Raw genomic sequence first — 17,576 nt, forward strand, 5'->3', positions numbered from 1 at the left:
CGCGAGTGGCTCGAGGGGCTGGGTATGGAGCAGCTCGATGGAATGGTGATCAAGGATGGGTCCTATCTAGCCGGTGGTCTGGGAATAATGCAGCCGCTGTCAAGAAGATAATGCAGCACCGCAGATGGGCTGCGCCGATTGACTACCAGGTAGCACAGAGCAGGTCCCGCAGCATCTGAGCGTCGTTTCTTTTGTGGGCAACATGGGATGACACCGCGCTCGGTTGCAAGTATTTGTTCATCCCCCCGCCGCTCCAGGGGTGTCTAGCTGGTAGCAATGCCAGATCGGTATCGCAATGGCATTGCCAACAGCTGCAAGTGTTGTGACACTTCAGTATGCGTTGCAACTTGTTCTTGTAATTCCGGGAACCCTGTGCTTTCGCCTCCAGCAGCATTGGTGGTAGCAGTTGCAGGGGCAGCAGTTGCAGGGGCAGCAGCGGCGGCGGCGGCAGCAATGTGAAAATCCGTCACACTGCACCTTCGACCCGGCGAACAGAGTTCTGGCCGAGGAACGCAGGGGGGGTCTCATCTGAGTGCTGCAGGGGCATCGTAACCCCTGCTTGTCGGCGTCTCCAAAATTGCGCGATTCAATGCTGCCAGATCCGCAGTGGACAGTTTGATCCTCCAGGGGCCCATTTCGTGAACAGCCGATGATGGCAGCGTACTGCGGGAGGAGAGATATTCGTCGCGCGCCTGCAGGCTTGTGATTGGCATTGGCCCGCCGAGGGCGACTGGGCTCCTGAGCGACTGGGCGAGTGCGGCGCGGGCTGAGGCAAGGAGCGGTTTTGGGGTCAGAGGCAGGGATCTGCATGAAGGAAACGCGTTTCACGGGACCTGGCAATTAAAAGCTGGATTATGCGGGACTGCAAATAGGCAGATTCGACGAGGTGTGTTGATTGTTCTGGAAGGCGAGGCAGCTTCTAGCGCCGACCAGGGGAGCAGCAGGAGGCTGGGGCCGTGGGTAGGGAGCAGTTCCACAGACACCGGCGTGCTGGATTATCATCGTCAGTTTCGCCGGCCTGCGCATGAGAACATGATGGTGGACGAACCATGGGATGCCCTCAAAGGGGAAGTTGGCCCGGTATTGGCATCCATTGCCCCGTCGCCAGGACAGCGAGGGGTCCGGCCCGATGTCTGGCATGTGGCTCCCAGGAGCTTTCTGCTGCTGCTGCTGCTGAGGCGCGGCAGGTGATGTCAAAAGGAGGTCTTGTCAGGGACTGGGACTGGGCTCGGTGGGATATGTTTCAGGAGAAGGAGGAATGGGACAAAACTGTCTACAGGACGAGGTTTTGGCACTCGGGCAACGCGGCAGTCGTCCGAGTAAACGGCCAGCCAGGCGGCCAGCCAGCGTGGCCGAGTGTTTCTCTGCCTGCTCGTGTTGGGAAGTCGGGAAGCTGATCCGTTTCGCGAGGCCACGACCCCTCGAAAATGGCAACATCAGCCCCGAATGCACCGGCTACTGCAACTGCAATTGCAACTGCAACTGCAACTGCAACTGCACCCGCATCCGCACCTGCATCTTCGTGTCTTTTCAGGGTGGCTGCCATGTATCCACCTACCACCAACTTAGGGCCTTGCCTGGGGAGGCGCGATGGGCAGGTACCAGTGTGAGGCAGGTGCAAGACAAGGAAGGCAGGCAGGGCAGGGCAGGGCAGGGCAGGGCAGGTACACGATATGCATGACGCAACCTGCTGTGCATATAGATAGCAGCCAAAGTCCAGTCTAGTAGCAGGCTATCCACCGTATCTGCACACGGGAACTACTAATACGGTCTTGTTGGACCAAACAGGAAGCCGCGCGAGGACAGGGCACAGGACATTGATGCACAGAGCACCAGAGGACAGAGGTGTCGTCTGTTGCTCATCACTGACTGTCGACAGATTGACAGGCTGTGCTCGCAGATCGCAACGACCAATTGCTCCGGAGACGCGGCAAGATGCAATGCTACCTCAGCCTGCTGTGAACCGCCATATGGGGCCAGCAACTAGTCTACCGGCGTACTGTAACATGGATCATCAAGTCCGGCTGACAGGTTCGACTCGACAATGGCATCATGACAGCCAGGGGCGGGACGGATCATCGCAAGATCCAACTCTATCTGGCACCAACTCCCGTGCCCCCATTGGCAGCCCCCTTGAGCATGCGAGATCAGGCCAGCAGGCGCCTGCCGTATTTTCGTCCGGACACGAGGGCTGAGCTGGGCATTGCCGACACTCTGGGCGAGCTATTGCCCGCATCACCATTGCCCTCACCCTGGCCACGAACCCCTCCCTGCCTCCCTCCCGACCGCGACCAGCTGTGGTGGCGGCATCCCCGCGGTCTAGCACGGGGTTCGCAATGTAGGTCTGCCCGTTGATGGGGTCCCGCCGGTCGATAGTCGAAGATCCCACAGAACGGGGCCGGGCCCCATGTTCCCAACCGAAGAGGGGCCCGGAAGAGCTGATCACCGACCACCAAAAATAGTTCGCGCAGGGGAATGATGCATCATCCTTCCAACGTTAAACAAATACGTCACGCACTGCTGCTGTCCCCTAACAGCAGAAACCCCAGGGCGGGCTGGCCAGGGATGACAGGGCAGGGCAGGGCAGGACAGCTTTCTTCAGCCCTACAGGAGCGCCCCCAGGCCCGGAGGATTGCCACAGACCCCCTGCGATCTACCCGCCCACATCCCAGAGAGGGCTCTGGCGATGGCATCACCTGCCAGAACACAAGAGACGCGAGGCAAAGCAAAACGGCGGAGCCTCGTGACAACCTTCTCCCCCAGGCTGGTCCCCGTCGTCTCAGTCACCCGCTTGCCCACCGCAGTGCTTGCCGACTTGCGTCGACATTCTGACACATGCACCAGCGCATCAAACACATTCACAAATACTCTGCAGATCATCCGAGATGGTCCAACCCTGCTCACAGAGCAAGCGACGCCGTCAATAGGGTGAACCCACCAAGCCGTCACCTTGGTCAATTCCCCGGAGCCCCCGTCCCAGCATTCAACAACCAGCACTCAGCACCCAGCCTCAGGAACAGCTCAGCCCGACGAATTTGCCAATGGGGCCCGGCACTTGGGCCGTGTCAGACCCTCACCAGCACCAACAGCTTCGCCGAGCTGGTTCGTCACGACTCAATCTTGAAGCGGCCCTCAGAGAAGCGGAGAATTACCTCGAAAGAGGCCCAATAGGTCGGATTACTCCGTTCGTCCCACCGGGCAAGAGGCTTGACCCAGAGCGCCATTTATGTTCCAGGCATCTCGTGAACGGTGCGCTGGCAAGTAAGCTTAAATCTTCAAACAGGAACGACAGTCCCCTACGCCCCTTAACCCAAGAATGGCGCCCAGGGAACGAGGCGGCCCCTTTTCTCTCGGGTCTTGGGACGATGTGTCGTTCGCATTAATCCGGAAGCAACGAGGAGTCTCTATACTGCTGAAACTCCGGCTGCTCCTCAACTGAACAAGGGGCGCCCGTTACATGTTCTGATCGCCGCCTATACCTCTGCGGCGCCCAGATCACTCGGGGCCCTGGAGCTAATCGAGAATTGTCTGCCCATATTTGCCTTGCCATGGAGGCTTGACAAGACAAGGTTTGCCTTCGAAACCAAATGCAAGTCCTTTTGACACGCACGTGGGTGCAGAAACCTTGAGGCTGGCCGGCGCTTCGAGGTTAACTTGTCAGAATGCCGTGCACGGCGTCGCGGAATCGGCCCCTTGCATGAGTACCTGGTTGCGCCCACTCGCATTCCACTGCGTAAGGGTCTCGCCGACTTCCTTCTAGAAGGCAGATCAGAATCGAAATTGCTCAATTAGAGTGTACTGGGCTGTACTCAGCCCGATCCGCGTACGCCCCCGACTGACATGCGTCCGTGCGGATCGCTACCGGACTGCTGACAGCCAAGGCAAGGATATTCAGGCACCGAGGCAGGGGGCCGAGGGCAGAAATAAACTTTCGAATCTGACCGAGGCGACCGAAATGCAAGATGCCTCCCATGTCCAGCATGCTTTCTACATGTCAGCGCGTCAAGCGGGTACCGGCAAGGGGAGCCCAGCGTGGTGTTGGATCGCTTGGCTGACGGACGCGGGATGATCTCGACGGCCTCCAACACCCAACGACGACGACAAAGCAACGTGCCCACCTCTCTCAACACCATCGCCGCCGCCGCCGCCACAACACCACTACCCATCACACCAGCACAGGGGTAGAGATTACCCGCAGGCCATGTAATCAGAGACAATCTATGCAAGTTGAACAATATGGAGTTGAGCCACCGAGTGCGCCCGCACTCGCGCCCCTAACTGTAAACCGTCCCTGGTACTCGGGAGGGTGCGCTGCGGCTGTGAGTTTGCAGCGTGGGGAAATTCGGCGATGATCGCTTTTATCCTTGCCTGCACCTCAGCCACACACACACACTCACTCACACACGCATGCATGCTATGTATGTATGTACGTATGTACTTGCGCACGTACACGCCATCCCGACACCGCGGCGGATACCAATATTCAAGCAGGCTGGTGGTTAGTATCCAGCCCTGTGGGAAGCAAGCGGGCGGTCGCGGCGGCACGGGTATGGATCGGCCGCATGCCCACCTCTCATTCCACCCCCGATGTCCCCTCTTTTAGGTTCAGCCTCAGAGGAAAAGCCGTTGCGGCTAACTCAGGAACGCGCTGACGCCCGTTCTTATTGCTGCTAGACGCCGCCACCGCAGCGGGAGGGGTGAGGAGATGGGAAGACGCCAAAACATGGGCACCCTCCCTTGGTGCTGATTTTGGACCACGAAGCACGGCTTGCGACTGGACAGCCAAGTTCGTCCTAAAGCCAATTACAAATTTCGAGGTAATGGGAGCTAAGTCTTGACAGCTCCCACCAGGTGAGCTACCAAGAAATGCTTGACGCTGAGCGTGCAACGTTGTCCCCCGGAATAGCAGCAGAAACCCTGGGGAACCACAAGAGGTACACAGCCATGCTAGCCGGATGAGGAATCGTCGACGTCGACCATCATCCTTATCCCAAGCGAGAACAGACTACTGGAGACCAGGCGACTGTGCTATTAGGGAGCTAGGACCCCAGCTACTGCACGGGTACACATTTGCGCGCATCTAGACTACAGACTGTCCAAGGTGCAGCAGAAAAACGCCCGAAGAGGCATTGATGCATGAAGCTCTGCAATTTCAAATCAACCACGACAAATGATTACATACGCCAGACAGCTTCTCTTCTGGGGAGAGCTCTCCTGCTGTCCGCCATGTCTGACCCCCTCTACGGCTCAAACCTGCGCCCGGCGTGCCTCCGGATCCCCACAGGAAGCCAATCGCTTCCTCGACGGTATACCCGCCTCCCCCGTCGCCTGACAAAGACCGGACAAGGTGACAGGCCAAAAGGGCGCCAAATAGCTAGCTCTCCGGAGCAAATCAAAGAAAGCTACAGGGCAGAATGGGGACACCGAGCCCGGGCACCACACTTCCAAGCTACCAAGAAGCGAAAAGATGAAGAAACAAAAAAAATCAAGGTCAGAAAAGAGACGGACCCGTTTGGCAAACACGCGCCGGTGCGACGGGAGCGGGGCACGTGCCCGCCACCCAGGCCAGAGGGCTACCTAACCCCCGAACAGGATCTGCTTGAATGCTTCTGGAAAGCTCATGCGGCCATCCGCCGTCGCTTATGTGTTATTCCTGTGCGATCGTCCCAAGCCCCACGCCACGCCAATGCAGGTACAAGTATATACTTACAGAGCTCGTCCTTTTAACTATGGGCCCGGTGCCCACAGGCTAAGGCGTGTGGAATCCAACGTCATGCCGGGGCGCAACGGGGCAGCCGTGGCACGCGCCTTTGATGATGGCTGGACAACGAGTGGTCAATAGACGGCACACGACACTGCACTTTTTTCGTGGCGTGGATCACGGCTGTTGGTGTAGGTGTACAGGCCAAATTGAATTATTGCATGGCTTTTTGCAGGCTGCTTCCTCTCCCTTTTCGAGTATATCACATCGCATACATCTTGTACAGTACAATCTCGGCTCTTCTCCCTCGACACAAGGGAACCGAAAACACAGCCTCGCCGATGCCCTCGGAAACGCCGCGTCACCAACTACCCCTATTACCAACCCCAGAATTCTGCCTCCGAACAACAAGGGATGCGAGCCGCGGGCATTGGAATGCAAGGCCGGTCAGACTCAACCCTCGTGAATTTGTGTTCTCGCCTTGGAGCCCAAGCTCGCGTGTCCACGCGGAGCATCCCTTTCCGCGCTTCTTCCCCTGAGGACGTGCCCCTAGAAATCGAGACGCCTGGACAATTTTCTCCGTCCCATTCGCACTCGCGGCCCCAGAGGGCCGCTGTTCCAAACCAATCGTGAATGGCCGCAGCCTTGGCCAAAAAGTCAGCACTCCACTCGCTTATGCAAAGTTGTCGCTCCTGTCCACTCCAATGTCCTCAAGCTCTGCGAAGCTCTGGAAGTGCACCGGCCGGTGCGCGTCACTGTAGAAGGGCAGCGGGGTGTCGAGCTTGACACGGACGGGTTTCTTCTCCAGCCCGGCGAACGCCGAGCCCATGAAGCTGTAGTTCCACTGGCTGGTCTCGGGCACCAGGAAGAATCCTCTGTAGCGCGGGCTCAGCAACAGCTTGCGCTTCTCGCCCATCGTCGTGGTGAAGCCCTGCGGCTGGTCGCTCTGCAGGTCCTTGTTCTCCAGGCCCCACTTATAGCCCTGAGGACTGAGTGCCCATGCGGAAAGAGAGACACTGCCCGGCGTGAAGGACACCGACACTGTGAGCGTCTTGTCCTGTCCCATCTCGGCGTGGGCGTCGAGCAATTTGGCGTGTTCCGTGACGTCTGCTGCAGACATGTAGGGCAGCTCGTTGCCTGACATGGTGTGAATCAAGCCGAGGGGCTCCAAGTCCTTCAACAACTCATGCTGAGGAAGTTGGTGGGGCAGCTGAACATTTCGGAGGCCACCAATCTGGGGGACCAAGACGATACACTTGATTTCCTTCACCTGGTCGTACTTTGGCGGTGAGGATCCGTACAGATACCCTGCCACCTGCACACGCAGATCCGCAATCTGGATGAACCGCTTGAGGATGTTGTTCGGCATGACGTAAGTGATCTCCTCCGCATCATTGTCCACAGGGGAGACATAGATGTTGTTGGCGCGAGTACGCAGGTTTGAGCTGGCGATGGCCCGAGTGCGCCACTCGGTCTTGGATGCAAACGTCTGCTGTTCAAACTGAGACGTCGTCGTGACAATAATCTCTTCCCCGTGAACGTTCTGCGTCTTGGTCGTGACAGCAGTGAGTTGTTGCTGCTCTTGCTGCTGCTTCTCGATTTCCGCAGCTTGCTGTCTCTGCAGTGATGGAGCAGAAATCTCCATACCAAGAATGATGTCACGAACTTCGCTGCTTGTCAAACTGGACACGTTGACGTTGTTCTTCTTTCCGTAGTCGTTCAAGATCAGGTCTCTTAGTTGCGTTTCGACCTTGATCCAGTCTTCATCCGACAGAGTTGGCCAGATGTGATGTTCTTGAGTGACGACTGTCTTATCGGGGCGCAAGACAAGCTTTGTCTTGTCCATATTGACATGCAAGGCGCGCAGAATCAGGATCAGACGTGAGAAGGCGGTGTAAGATGAGATGCTCTTGAGCCACTCATCATAGAGGTTGAACAGCACCATCTGGGGCTCCGTCGCTCTGAGGATCATGTCGCCGAGCTTTTCGACCTTCATTGCAGCCTGGAATGGCAATTGCAACTCGGAAGCCCGAATGGAAATGTTGGGGAAGTCAAGCAGGTTCACTTCCAAAGGATCGAGAAGACCTTTGCGAGTGACGATGAGCTGTTTCGGCTGCTCTTCCACAGGGAGGGATCGAATAAGAGCAGCAACTTCTTCAGCTGTCTTCCACTTCGCCAGCTGACCGAGACGTTTCTGTCCAGCCCACACGCTCGTGTGGATGATCTTCAAGAACAACTGGCCGGTTCTCGGGTTGAAGATGAAGATGGCTCCGTTGATCGGTTTGGTCGTCAAGTTGCCTTCAAAGGTCTTGTGGATGGTCACACGGTACACGTTGGTGTCGTCAATGAACAGCTGGGTCTGGTTGCTGAACAGTTCGGAGTAGTTCTGCGAGTTCAAAAACTCCTGGTTGCTCTCGGAGGCGTACAGCTGGAGGCCCTTTCGGATACGCTCACGAAGAACATAAAGAGCAGGGTTCGCTTTCATGATCTTGGCCATGGCTTGTTGAATGAGCATCTTCAAACCTGGGAAATAGTGACCGTACGCTGAGTAGAGGTTGTATGCGAGCTGAGATGTGTTAGTCACCTGCTACAGGGCTAAAGAGGTGCATTCTGGTTCGTGCTTACATCGATCCCAATCATCAAGCCTGTCGCCGACGGGTATAGACTCATGCTGTCGGTCGTGTAGTCGAGGTACTTGGCACGAACGTAGCGTTCGATGTCGTGCGAGTCGTAGTCTCCGTAGCGTAACTGAACGTCAAGCCAGAACTTGTTGGTGGTGTGCGGCTCAATGACGTCTTTTGTGTCGAACAACATCGAGGGTCGAGTAACGTTCCACTTGTGACTGGCGAACAGCTGGATGTCAGAGGCGCTCGAATTCATCTTGTAACTCTTTCGAGGATGAATCCTAAATTGAGGTCAGCTCGCGATCCCAAAGGTGCGGAGAGTGATGACCCACGTTTCCTTCTGTACAGTTTCTATCGCTAGCGACTCCAGTTCGGTGTCGAAAACCTGGCACTGCCGAAGTTGTTAGTGATTGAAACCCATAGACGGGGAAATATGTGCTTACCAAGTCCATGACGACGCTCTCATGGATCTTCTGCCACAAATGAGCCCGGAAGATCTGAATGAGCGAGATCTTGAGGGTCGGGATTTTGCCGTGTAGGAAGATGCCCGTCAAGTCCAGTTGCACTGTAGACATGTTAGCATCACTCGTGGATGATCCACGTGGCTCAAGAAGGCCAAAAACCACGGCAAGGACCCGTACCTTGAAATCCCACATACACATTAGCGCGGTTAATCGTGGGAGACCACCACAGTGTGAATCGTCTGTTGAACATGTTAGGACGTCGTCCAAAGTGTGAGGAAGGTTTTCACCGTTTACCTGTTCGGAATTTGATTCAGACCGCTCCGTTGCGCATTGGTGAGCTTCTTGAATTTCTGTGACGACGCATGTCAGTATACTTTATTCCACGTGGATTAAAGGGGCGAACGTCGACTTGTCAACGAGTCGATACTTCGTCGACAAGTCGTCTCGAGTCGATAGTTCACCAACTCGTTGACCTGTCGACGATCTATCGACTCGTTGACTTTGTTGACTCTTCGTCGAACTATCAACTCGTCGACTCGTCGTCGAACAATCGACTTGTCGACTCGTCGTCGAGGACGTCGACAAAGACAGATTAGGACAGAGATTAGGACGTCGTCCGAGTACTCACCATCGACTCTTCGAAACCGCTGTTGTGAAGCACGAGATGGTCGTGACGCAGGTAGAGCTGATCTTTGTCGACGCGGAAGCCGAACCACTCAGTCTCCTCCTCTTCGAGCTCGATGGATATGATCTGGTGGTTTCGAGCAGGCGTGAGCAGATTTTCCAGGGCGATCTTGCGGTGAAGTAGCGTGGGAATCTCTTTCAGGTCGCCGTAGATCCGTGCTGACATCATCGGGTTCGACGTTTTGACGAAGTTGTCTGGTCTCGACATGTACTCTCGTGTCGTGACAGTGAAGCCCAGAGACCGCGCGAGCATCACAGTATCTTGAAACAGCCTCGAATGCCACCTCTTGCTCTGAGCGAACACAAAATACCCATTTCCCTTCCTGCTCATCCAATAGCTTCCGTCGGTATCGATCAATCCTGCCAGTACAGCCAGGCGGACAGCTCGCGAATTTTTCATGTACGCTTCGGGAATGTGCTTCGTGTCACCGGCAGGACCCTTTGGACCCCTGTAGATCAAACCCAGACTATCCATTTGGCGGAGGAGCGTATTCACGTTGGGCCTCTGATTCTCTTGTGCAGGCATTATCTGCTCCGCGATAACATCCTCTTCCTCAGGATCGAGGTCGCCGTAGACTCGTCGACCAGAGCGTGGTCGACATTGTCGCGGGCCTTGAACCTGGCTCTCCTCATCGATGTCATCAGAATCAGAGTCGGACTCCGATTGGACGTCGTCCAATTCCACTGCCTCGTCCATGTCAAATCCGATCATGTCAACGATTTGGTTGAACTGCGACTCCTCCTCAGAATCGATTGGAATATCCGGACCGCCAATCTGAGACATAAACTCTTGATCCGACATGAGTTCAGAAAGAGGATCATCAGGGATGAATTCGGAGCCCTGGGATTCCTGGCGAGACTGTGACTGGGAACTGTCAAGGGTAAGGTCCACGATTGGCTGCTGTAGATCATCTATGGCGGACTGTTGGGGCGGGCTGCTTCCAGTGAGATCAATGACTGCTGGATCTCCCGACGCCGTGCTGACCTGAGACGCACGAATCTCATCCTGCACAGCTGGTGGAGGCGGTGTAGACTCGATGTCCGAAGAAAATGCAACAATCTTCTTCCTGAGCGCCTGAGCATTGGGAATAGCCTCAGGTTCGGCAGCAACCTGTCTCTCGGGAGTGGCACCGTAGATATCCTCTTCAGGCTCCCATGCTGCGTCGACGTTTTGACGGATCGGAAGACTTGAAAAACTGTGCGACGAGTCGAATTCTTGCGAGTCAGGAATAAAACTGGAGCTGCGATGCCTCTGACGCCTGGGCTGGTCCGGGCTGGCATTACCAGGCCGCTTCACAGTCGTGTAGGCGGCGCGCATGGGCTGCGCATCGTGAAGGAGGCTCTGGATCTTCGTGGCGACGATCTCACTAGGAGCGTGCCAGGTGGATGTTCCACTCCCATCCTTGCTGGGGAGGACCTTCCAGCCAGCGTCAAGTCGTCGGCCAAGGATGGTTAGACGACGAATCATTTCATCTCGTTGATTCTGGTGCAGATGGGGTGCCGTCGACTCTGGCATTGGACGCTGTCCAACTGAAGTCCTGCCGACGATTGCGTAGGTGAGACTTGCATGGTTCCCGTGGTGAACGAAGTGCAGATCGAGCTCAGCAGCATAGGCGGCGAGGAACTCGCGAATCTCCTTTTCGTGGTTGTTGGCGATTGTCGTATTCCTTCGATTACCATCACCAAGCCATAGCCCCAGGAAGTATGGATTGACGGTAATATCCTGCTCAGGATAGTCAAATGGAGGTGGCCGGTACAGCAGGTATCGAGCCTGGGACCCTTTGTCGAGAGCTGCAAACTCGGCGGCTGTCATCTCGACGGGCTCGTATAGATCACCTGCGGAGACATCAGGAATGACGTCCTCTGAAATGACACCCTCGAGCTCCTCATCGGGGAATCCTGGAAATTCGAAGATCCGACCATGGTCAACGCGGTTTTTTGTTGCTGTGACACGAATCCTCGGGTTGCGTCCTTCGTAGTTCCAAGTGAGATACATCCGTGGCAAGCCCTCGTCGACTCTGCAAGCACCACGCTTTTTGTTGGCAGTAGACTGCTCGAGGTATCGCTGTCGCAGATTGTACAGTGTCACTGAGCCGGTTCTGCGAGCCTCCCGAGCCTTTGCGACAGCGGCAGCATAAGCTTCCTCCCTTGACGCATAGAAGACCGGAGAATGATCGGGATGTCCGTGAATCTTTTCCCGAGATGGATTGCCCCATGCAAAGGTGTACCACTCGCGGATGTCGTTTTTGCCATTGGGTATGTCAAGGCTGAAATGACCGAAGTGTTGTCTGATTGCCGTTGTGCCGTTGAAAAAGTTCCGCAGTCGACGTCGACCCTGGTCGCTATGCTCGAAATCGAGCATCCAGCGAACAGATTTTTTGAGCGCGCTCAAAAAATCAGGCACCACATGGGTCTTATAATGGGGACGCGTAGTGTCACCGGCTTCAGAGTCAAGCATAGGTAGAGGTCCGAGTCGATCTTCAAAAGCCTGGCGTTGATCATCCGCTGATGGTCCATGGTAATTGTCATGGTGCGTTTTGGCCTTATGCAAGGCCAAGATATGGTTGGGCGTCACACGAAGAACGTCCTTGCTGCGGCCAACTTTGATGCGGTATAGACGTTCCTTGCCGCTGACGATGTTGAAAGCTTTGCGTGTACCTCCGTCGGGTCCAAGGAGGAGGTCGCCCTTCTTGACATCTTCAACTTTGATTTCAGAGCCGTCGTAGAGAGCCAGTCGGGTTCCTTTGGCTAGGCAGGCCTGTGAATGAGAAGTTAGAATGGTTATTACATGGTTATTACCGCAGTGGTATGTGATTAGGACAGTGATTAGGACAGGTTGGTGCTCTTAAACCACGTGGCTTAAGAAAAGTGACATGAACAGGAATACGAGACAAGCGGTGACTCATCTACGAACTACTCACCTTCTCCCAGAAGAGCCCTTCCCAGCTAGCGAAACCTGTTGCTTTGCTGCTGCCTGTCAGCATCTCCACAGATGGACTGTAAGTGGATGGGAGTCCTGTAACTTACAAAAGAGTGTGCTCCAGGATCGTCTCGACACCTCCAAGAGCTTGGATCACATCAGTGCGGTATGCGTTCACTTGCGCTGGTCAGTAGAGTATTACATTCATGAAGGGAAAGGAAGTCTCACAATTCCACAATTTTCCATCATGCCGGGCAGATGTCCACCAGAATGGATTCTGTTTCATCTGCTGGAACTGCTTGAAAATTTCCCTCGCGCGGAATCCTTTGTCGAAACTCAGTGTGCTTCTGTCCTTTTGGAAGAGTGTGTTGATACGCGGCAGACCACGGTCCCAGCTGTCTTCGAGGTCTTCCAAGGTCAGACGACGGTTTTGTTGGTTGGCTTCGAGTCGCTTCTGAGAATACTCTGTCCACACTCTCTGGGAATCAATGAACTCTGACTCCCAGGGGATGATGTACCTGAAGATGTTGGGGATCAAGGTTTCCTCATCGTGGGTCATTCCTGCTCTGAAGTGGCTCACTCTGTGCCACCAGTCACAGTCAGTCAGCTAGCTTTGAAGGCAGGAAGGAGCGGAGGTGTGGAAGCGCTTACCCTGTGTCCGTCTGCTTAGACCATCGCTTGTCGCTTGCTGGAATCAGGATGTGTGATCCCGAAATCATACCAAGACCTCCGAGTTCCTTCGGCGTGTAGAAGACAGCTGGCGGGAATCGAGAAGGCATCTTCGAATTTAGGCCGATCTTGACTCTCGTCTGAATCTTGGTCTCGCACTTGACGATGGTGTCGAGAAGGGTAATCGTCGACACCGCTGCCTCGCGATAATAAGTGAACAAAGCGATGAGTGCGGTGTTCCACTTGTTGGCAATCTTGGTGAAAGTTGTGGATCCAGAAGACATGAGTATCTGCCTGATTCGGTTGTTGAACTTCTGGACATCTTCCTCAGTCACCTGCAAGAAGGCGTGTGCTGTTCTCTCCTTGCTTTCATTGTCGACCAAGGACCAGACGCTGTCCTTGACTGGGAACTCTTCGTTCTGATTCCGGATCTTTGGCAAGATTCGAACCTCGAACCCAGACATTGAAAAGAGCAGATTGGGATTGTCTCGGCTGTAGACACTAGCAAATGTCTCATCCCATTCGATGGTGGTGATAGAGCGTGGCAGTCGGTTCTTCAGATCCCAGAAAACAGCTCGCCCGAGGTTGACGTCGTGCCTCATTAGTCTCATACGCGAGTCTTTCGGCCAGCACTTCTTGCTCTTATACCCGATAACGTTCTCAAAGTTGGGATCAGGCTGTTCGGTCAAGAATCTCTGGATCAGATCCCTCGACTCGTCAGCTGTGAATCTCAAGAACATCCAGATCTTGTCAATGTAGCGGGTGTAGAGGCGGATGGGATGCTTCGTCTCAGTCTCACGATCACTGAACTGAAGGAAGTCATTGGGCTTTTGAGGAGGACCGGCAATCTCGGTCGCCCGCTGAGGCCCCAAGAGCAACAAGTCGAGAACCAGGCCGTAGTACTGGAAGACAAATGCGGAGAACTGAAGACCACGAATCATGCCGTAGCTGTTTACGTGGTTCATATCCTTGTAGGTCAGCGTGACGTTGTTCTTTGCGGTGATGTAGTCTGCCAGATTGTGATCCATGATCAGCCGAAGGAGAGAGTTGAGAAGGGTCAGTTCGATCTTCTCATAGATCTTGGACAGTTGCGTCTCGATCATGACGTTACACTCTCCATCCTCGGTAACCCAAACATTCTGCAGATTGTTGATGCCTTGGGCCCACTTGTAAGTCAGAAGGGGTGGCACTTCTGAATCTGATGGCTTGATCCACGCGGGGAACAAATGCCGCTGGTCTGCCTGATACCAGAGGTATTGGTCTAGATACGCGTCGCTGATCTTCTCGATGGGCTCAATATCATAGACAGGATTGATCGTGCTGTAATTGTCGTTCATGTCGATGCCGACCTCCTTGAAAGCTCTCTGAGTGAGCAAGAACCGCTTGATGCGTTCCAAAGTCGTGCCAGGGCTATCATAAGCCTGCTCAATGAGAGCCAGTTCTTCGCGTTGGCTCTGGTTGAGACGACCCTTAGTGGAATATGCCTCACGTAGTCGTTCGAGAGCCAAAATCAGGATCTTGGTGTCATGCTTGTAGGAGACGCTTGGGAACGGAATGGGAGAGAACTTGCGCGATTCCAACCAGTGCACCATAGTTGTGTAAATCGCAACGGCTTCCTCAGAAGAGACGTAAGGACCATCCTTCATGTGGTTGTGTTGCCGTTCCTGCTCAGCCTTGAGCCAGAGACGTGTGAGACGGCCAACGTTCTTCTTGGCAACTGTCTTGTCGACTGTAGCACCTCTCCTGATCCGCTCACGATTGTAATGCGCCACCGAAATCCACCAGTCCGCCTTCGACTTGACATATCGCAAGATGATGTTCTCGATGGCGGCGGGTAAGCCAGGAACCTTCCATGGAATGTTGCTCTTCCAGCATCTCCATGCCTCGGAAAGATGTTGCAGCACCGTGTTCACCTTGTTCTGCTTGATGCCTTCAGGCATCATATCCATGAGGTCTGCCATGACGGATGCTCGGAGCTCCAGATCAAAGTGAGACTCAACACGCTGCTTCGTCACTGTCTTGGCGACGCCCTTGGAGTGACGACCCTCAAATTGACGCGACAGCAGGTTTCCTAGCCAGCGCTCGAGCAGAGGGATGATTCCGCGCATGAAAAAGAGCCAGACTCTCCAGGCCGGGGCCCAGAAACCACAACCAGGCCCCTTGCCGACCGGCCCAGCATTGAAGCGGTAATAGATCAGATGCTTCAAATCTTTGCAAGTTCGAATTTGGTGCATCAGCTTGTACTTGTAGCGGTACATTCCTGTGAGTTGACCAACGTGATTGAAGGCGTAAAGAATACCATCGGCGAGCTGGAAGGCATCAATGTTGCCCAGACGGTACTGCACTTGAGCATCCACAATGAGTTTTGTCAGACGCAGGATCTCACGCATGAGATGGAACGCATTGCCAAAACGAGACTTCTTCCGCTCCTTCGTTGTAAGGGTCTTGACAGGCTTCAGGTTGAAGTTGTAGTCCAGATGGAGATAGGTGAGGTTCTTGCGGTGGATGAGGAGATTGAGCATGTTGAAGCCCTGCCGGCAGACCTGAAGACCTGCTTCAACCCAGTCGATGGTTGTCTGCTGGAAGAACTTGGTAGCCTTGAGCGTCCTAAGCAGGTTCTGCCTTTGGAGCGCTTTCGGCTTCTTTTTGTGGAGTTCATTCAGGACATAGGTCTTCAGCATCTTTTGGTATGACACTCGAACCTTGACAGGCTGCTTCGGCGGGCAGTGCTCAAGATACCACTGCTTGATTAGTGGGACATCTTGCGCCCGAACCATGCGGCCTGAGCGACGGTCGAAGGGGAACGGGGCCCACCACAGCTCAATCGCTGAGGCAGTGTCATCGTTGTAAAGGTCCTCGTCAGCTAGGAATGGTTCCACTCCAGCCGGAAGGGTGAAGGCCTCTTCCTCGTCCTCTTCGATATTGCCCTTCCCAAAGAGCTCATCCTCGTGGGTGATGCTGAGATTCTTGGGAGCGACATCACGCGATGAGATTGGGTTGATGGACTTGTCGAAGTAAAATGCGGGCAAGCTCGGGTCATCCGTCCTGCTATAGACTGTCTGAGGATGAGAGTGCCATGATAGATGAACGCTTCGCGGCAAAGAATTGTACAGGAAAGGAAATGCGACCCTGTCCTCGGTGCGGACGGGGTTTCTGAAGATGATTCGATCAATCGCGTTGAACTCGCCAAAGTCCTCGTCATTGGGATCGATGTCCTTGTATAAGGGCTCAAACCGCGGACCACCAGGAAGGGCAACATTCAGGGCCTTTGCCGACAACAAGCTCTTCAGTTCGAAGAGGTAGAAGTAGTTCTTGTCGAAGACATCTGATATGAGAGGCCGACTGAGACGATACAAATTGGCCATCTGTTGTAATGTAAGGTTCCACGTCTTGTAGCTAGGGCCGTTCACGTGAGGCGTGTCATCGAGTGGCCTGTGGTCATAGAACCATTCCTGGATGGCCTCATCGTCGTCTTCGTCCAACTCCATCTGGACAGGCTCCAAGGGATCGACGTCTTCGAGGTTTTCGGACCACGACAGAGGAGGCTCCTCGTCATCGAAAGGTGGGAATCGCATCCGCTTGAACAGGCGCCGGTCACTCTTCTCTTTTCGCATGATCACCCACATCGCACCCCACTGTGCAACGAAGACAGGTTCGATGACCCGGGGTATCTCGTTGACAAGCGTCAAGCACCCGTTGACATGGTAGAGAACCTTCACTTCTCTCGCGGATTCCCAAGGCATCGGCATGTTTTCCAACAGCTTCATGACAGCATGGGGCATGAACTTCAGGGCACCCAGGTAACTCCTCTTGTCGGCGGTGTATTTCTTCTGTGACACGTCGCCGATGTCTTTGACGATCTTCCGGAGATGCTCGGGAGGCATGTCAGCCTTCTGCGTCTCCACGAACCCACCCTTGCGCTTCTCGCCAAAACGATTCCGTTGCAGTCGAAGCCATTCCTTCTTCTTCTGCTCAAATTTTGCGGTATGGGGGTCCGCGCTTGGTCGGAAACCGGGTGGAGGAGGTGGTGGTGGCGCGCCAGGAGGGGGAGGCAGCTGGGAAGGCGGAGGAGGCATGGCCGAGTCGGGAGGAGGGGGAGGAGGGGGGCCCCAGCCGGGGGGAGGCGGCGGAGGAAGCTGAGACATGTCGAGATTATCAAGCCGCGACGGCCAGTGTCAAAGTTGGCCGGAAGAGACTCAGACTCGCGTGTGTTCGCGGTCCGCGGTCGCGAACGCGGGACAGGTTTCACCTATGCGCGTGACTTTAGCAGTGAGTTCGGAGACTGTCGTAATAGTGTTGTGGTTCGTACAGCCGTCTATGAGAAACTGCATTCATCGATGGTGTGCCTGCGACAACCAGAGCTCAGTTGCTGATGGGGTGGCGAGGGTGTCGCAGCTCGTCGCTGTAGCTGGATGGACTCAACGGCGGTCGTTGACGAGGCGATAAAAAAGTTCCCGCCTGAAAAGCACCATGCTGTAGCTCGAACTGGGAGCACGGGCCAAGTCTTGCAGTTG

The 17,576-nt window shown here is 54.9% G+C and overlaps 1 protein-coding gene across 1 annotated transcript; it reads right to left on the reverse strand.

The window, feature by feature from the left end:
* Nucleotides 1–6,374: 6,374 nt before the first annotated feature.
* INS49_006038 (uncharacterized protein) lies at nt 6,375–17,207 on the reverse strand (the record flags this gene model as incomplete). Its single annotated transcript, XM_043166813.1, has 11 exons — nt 6,375–8,267; nt 8,327–8,606; nt 8,658–8,716; nt 8,769–8,890; nt 8,967–9,028; nt 9,084–9,139; nt 9,418–12,231; nt 12,395–12,440; nt 12,501–12,570; nt 12,622–12,974; nt 13,045–17,207. 11 exons carry the CDS (start codon nt 17,205–17,207, stop codon nt 6,375–6,377), a joined length of 9,918 nt encoding a protein of 3,305 aa, XP_043027957.1.
* Between the last annotated feature and the right edge of the window lie 369 nt (nt 17,208–17,576).

This window comes from Diaporthe citri (assembly GCF_014595645.1).
Source record: "Diaporthe citri strain NFHF-8-4 chromosome Unknown scaffold_2, whole genome shotgun sequence".
Classification (NCBI taxonomy): domain Eukaryota; kingdom Fungi; phylum Ascomycota; class Sordariomycetes; order Diaporthales; family Diaporthaceae; genus Diaporthe; species Diaporthe citri.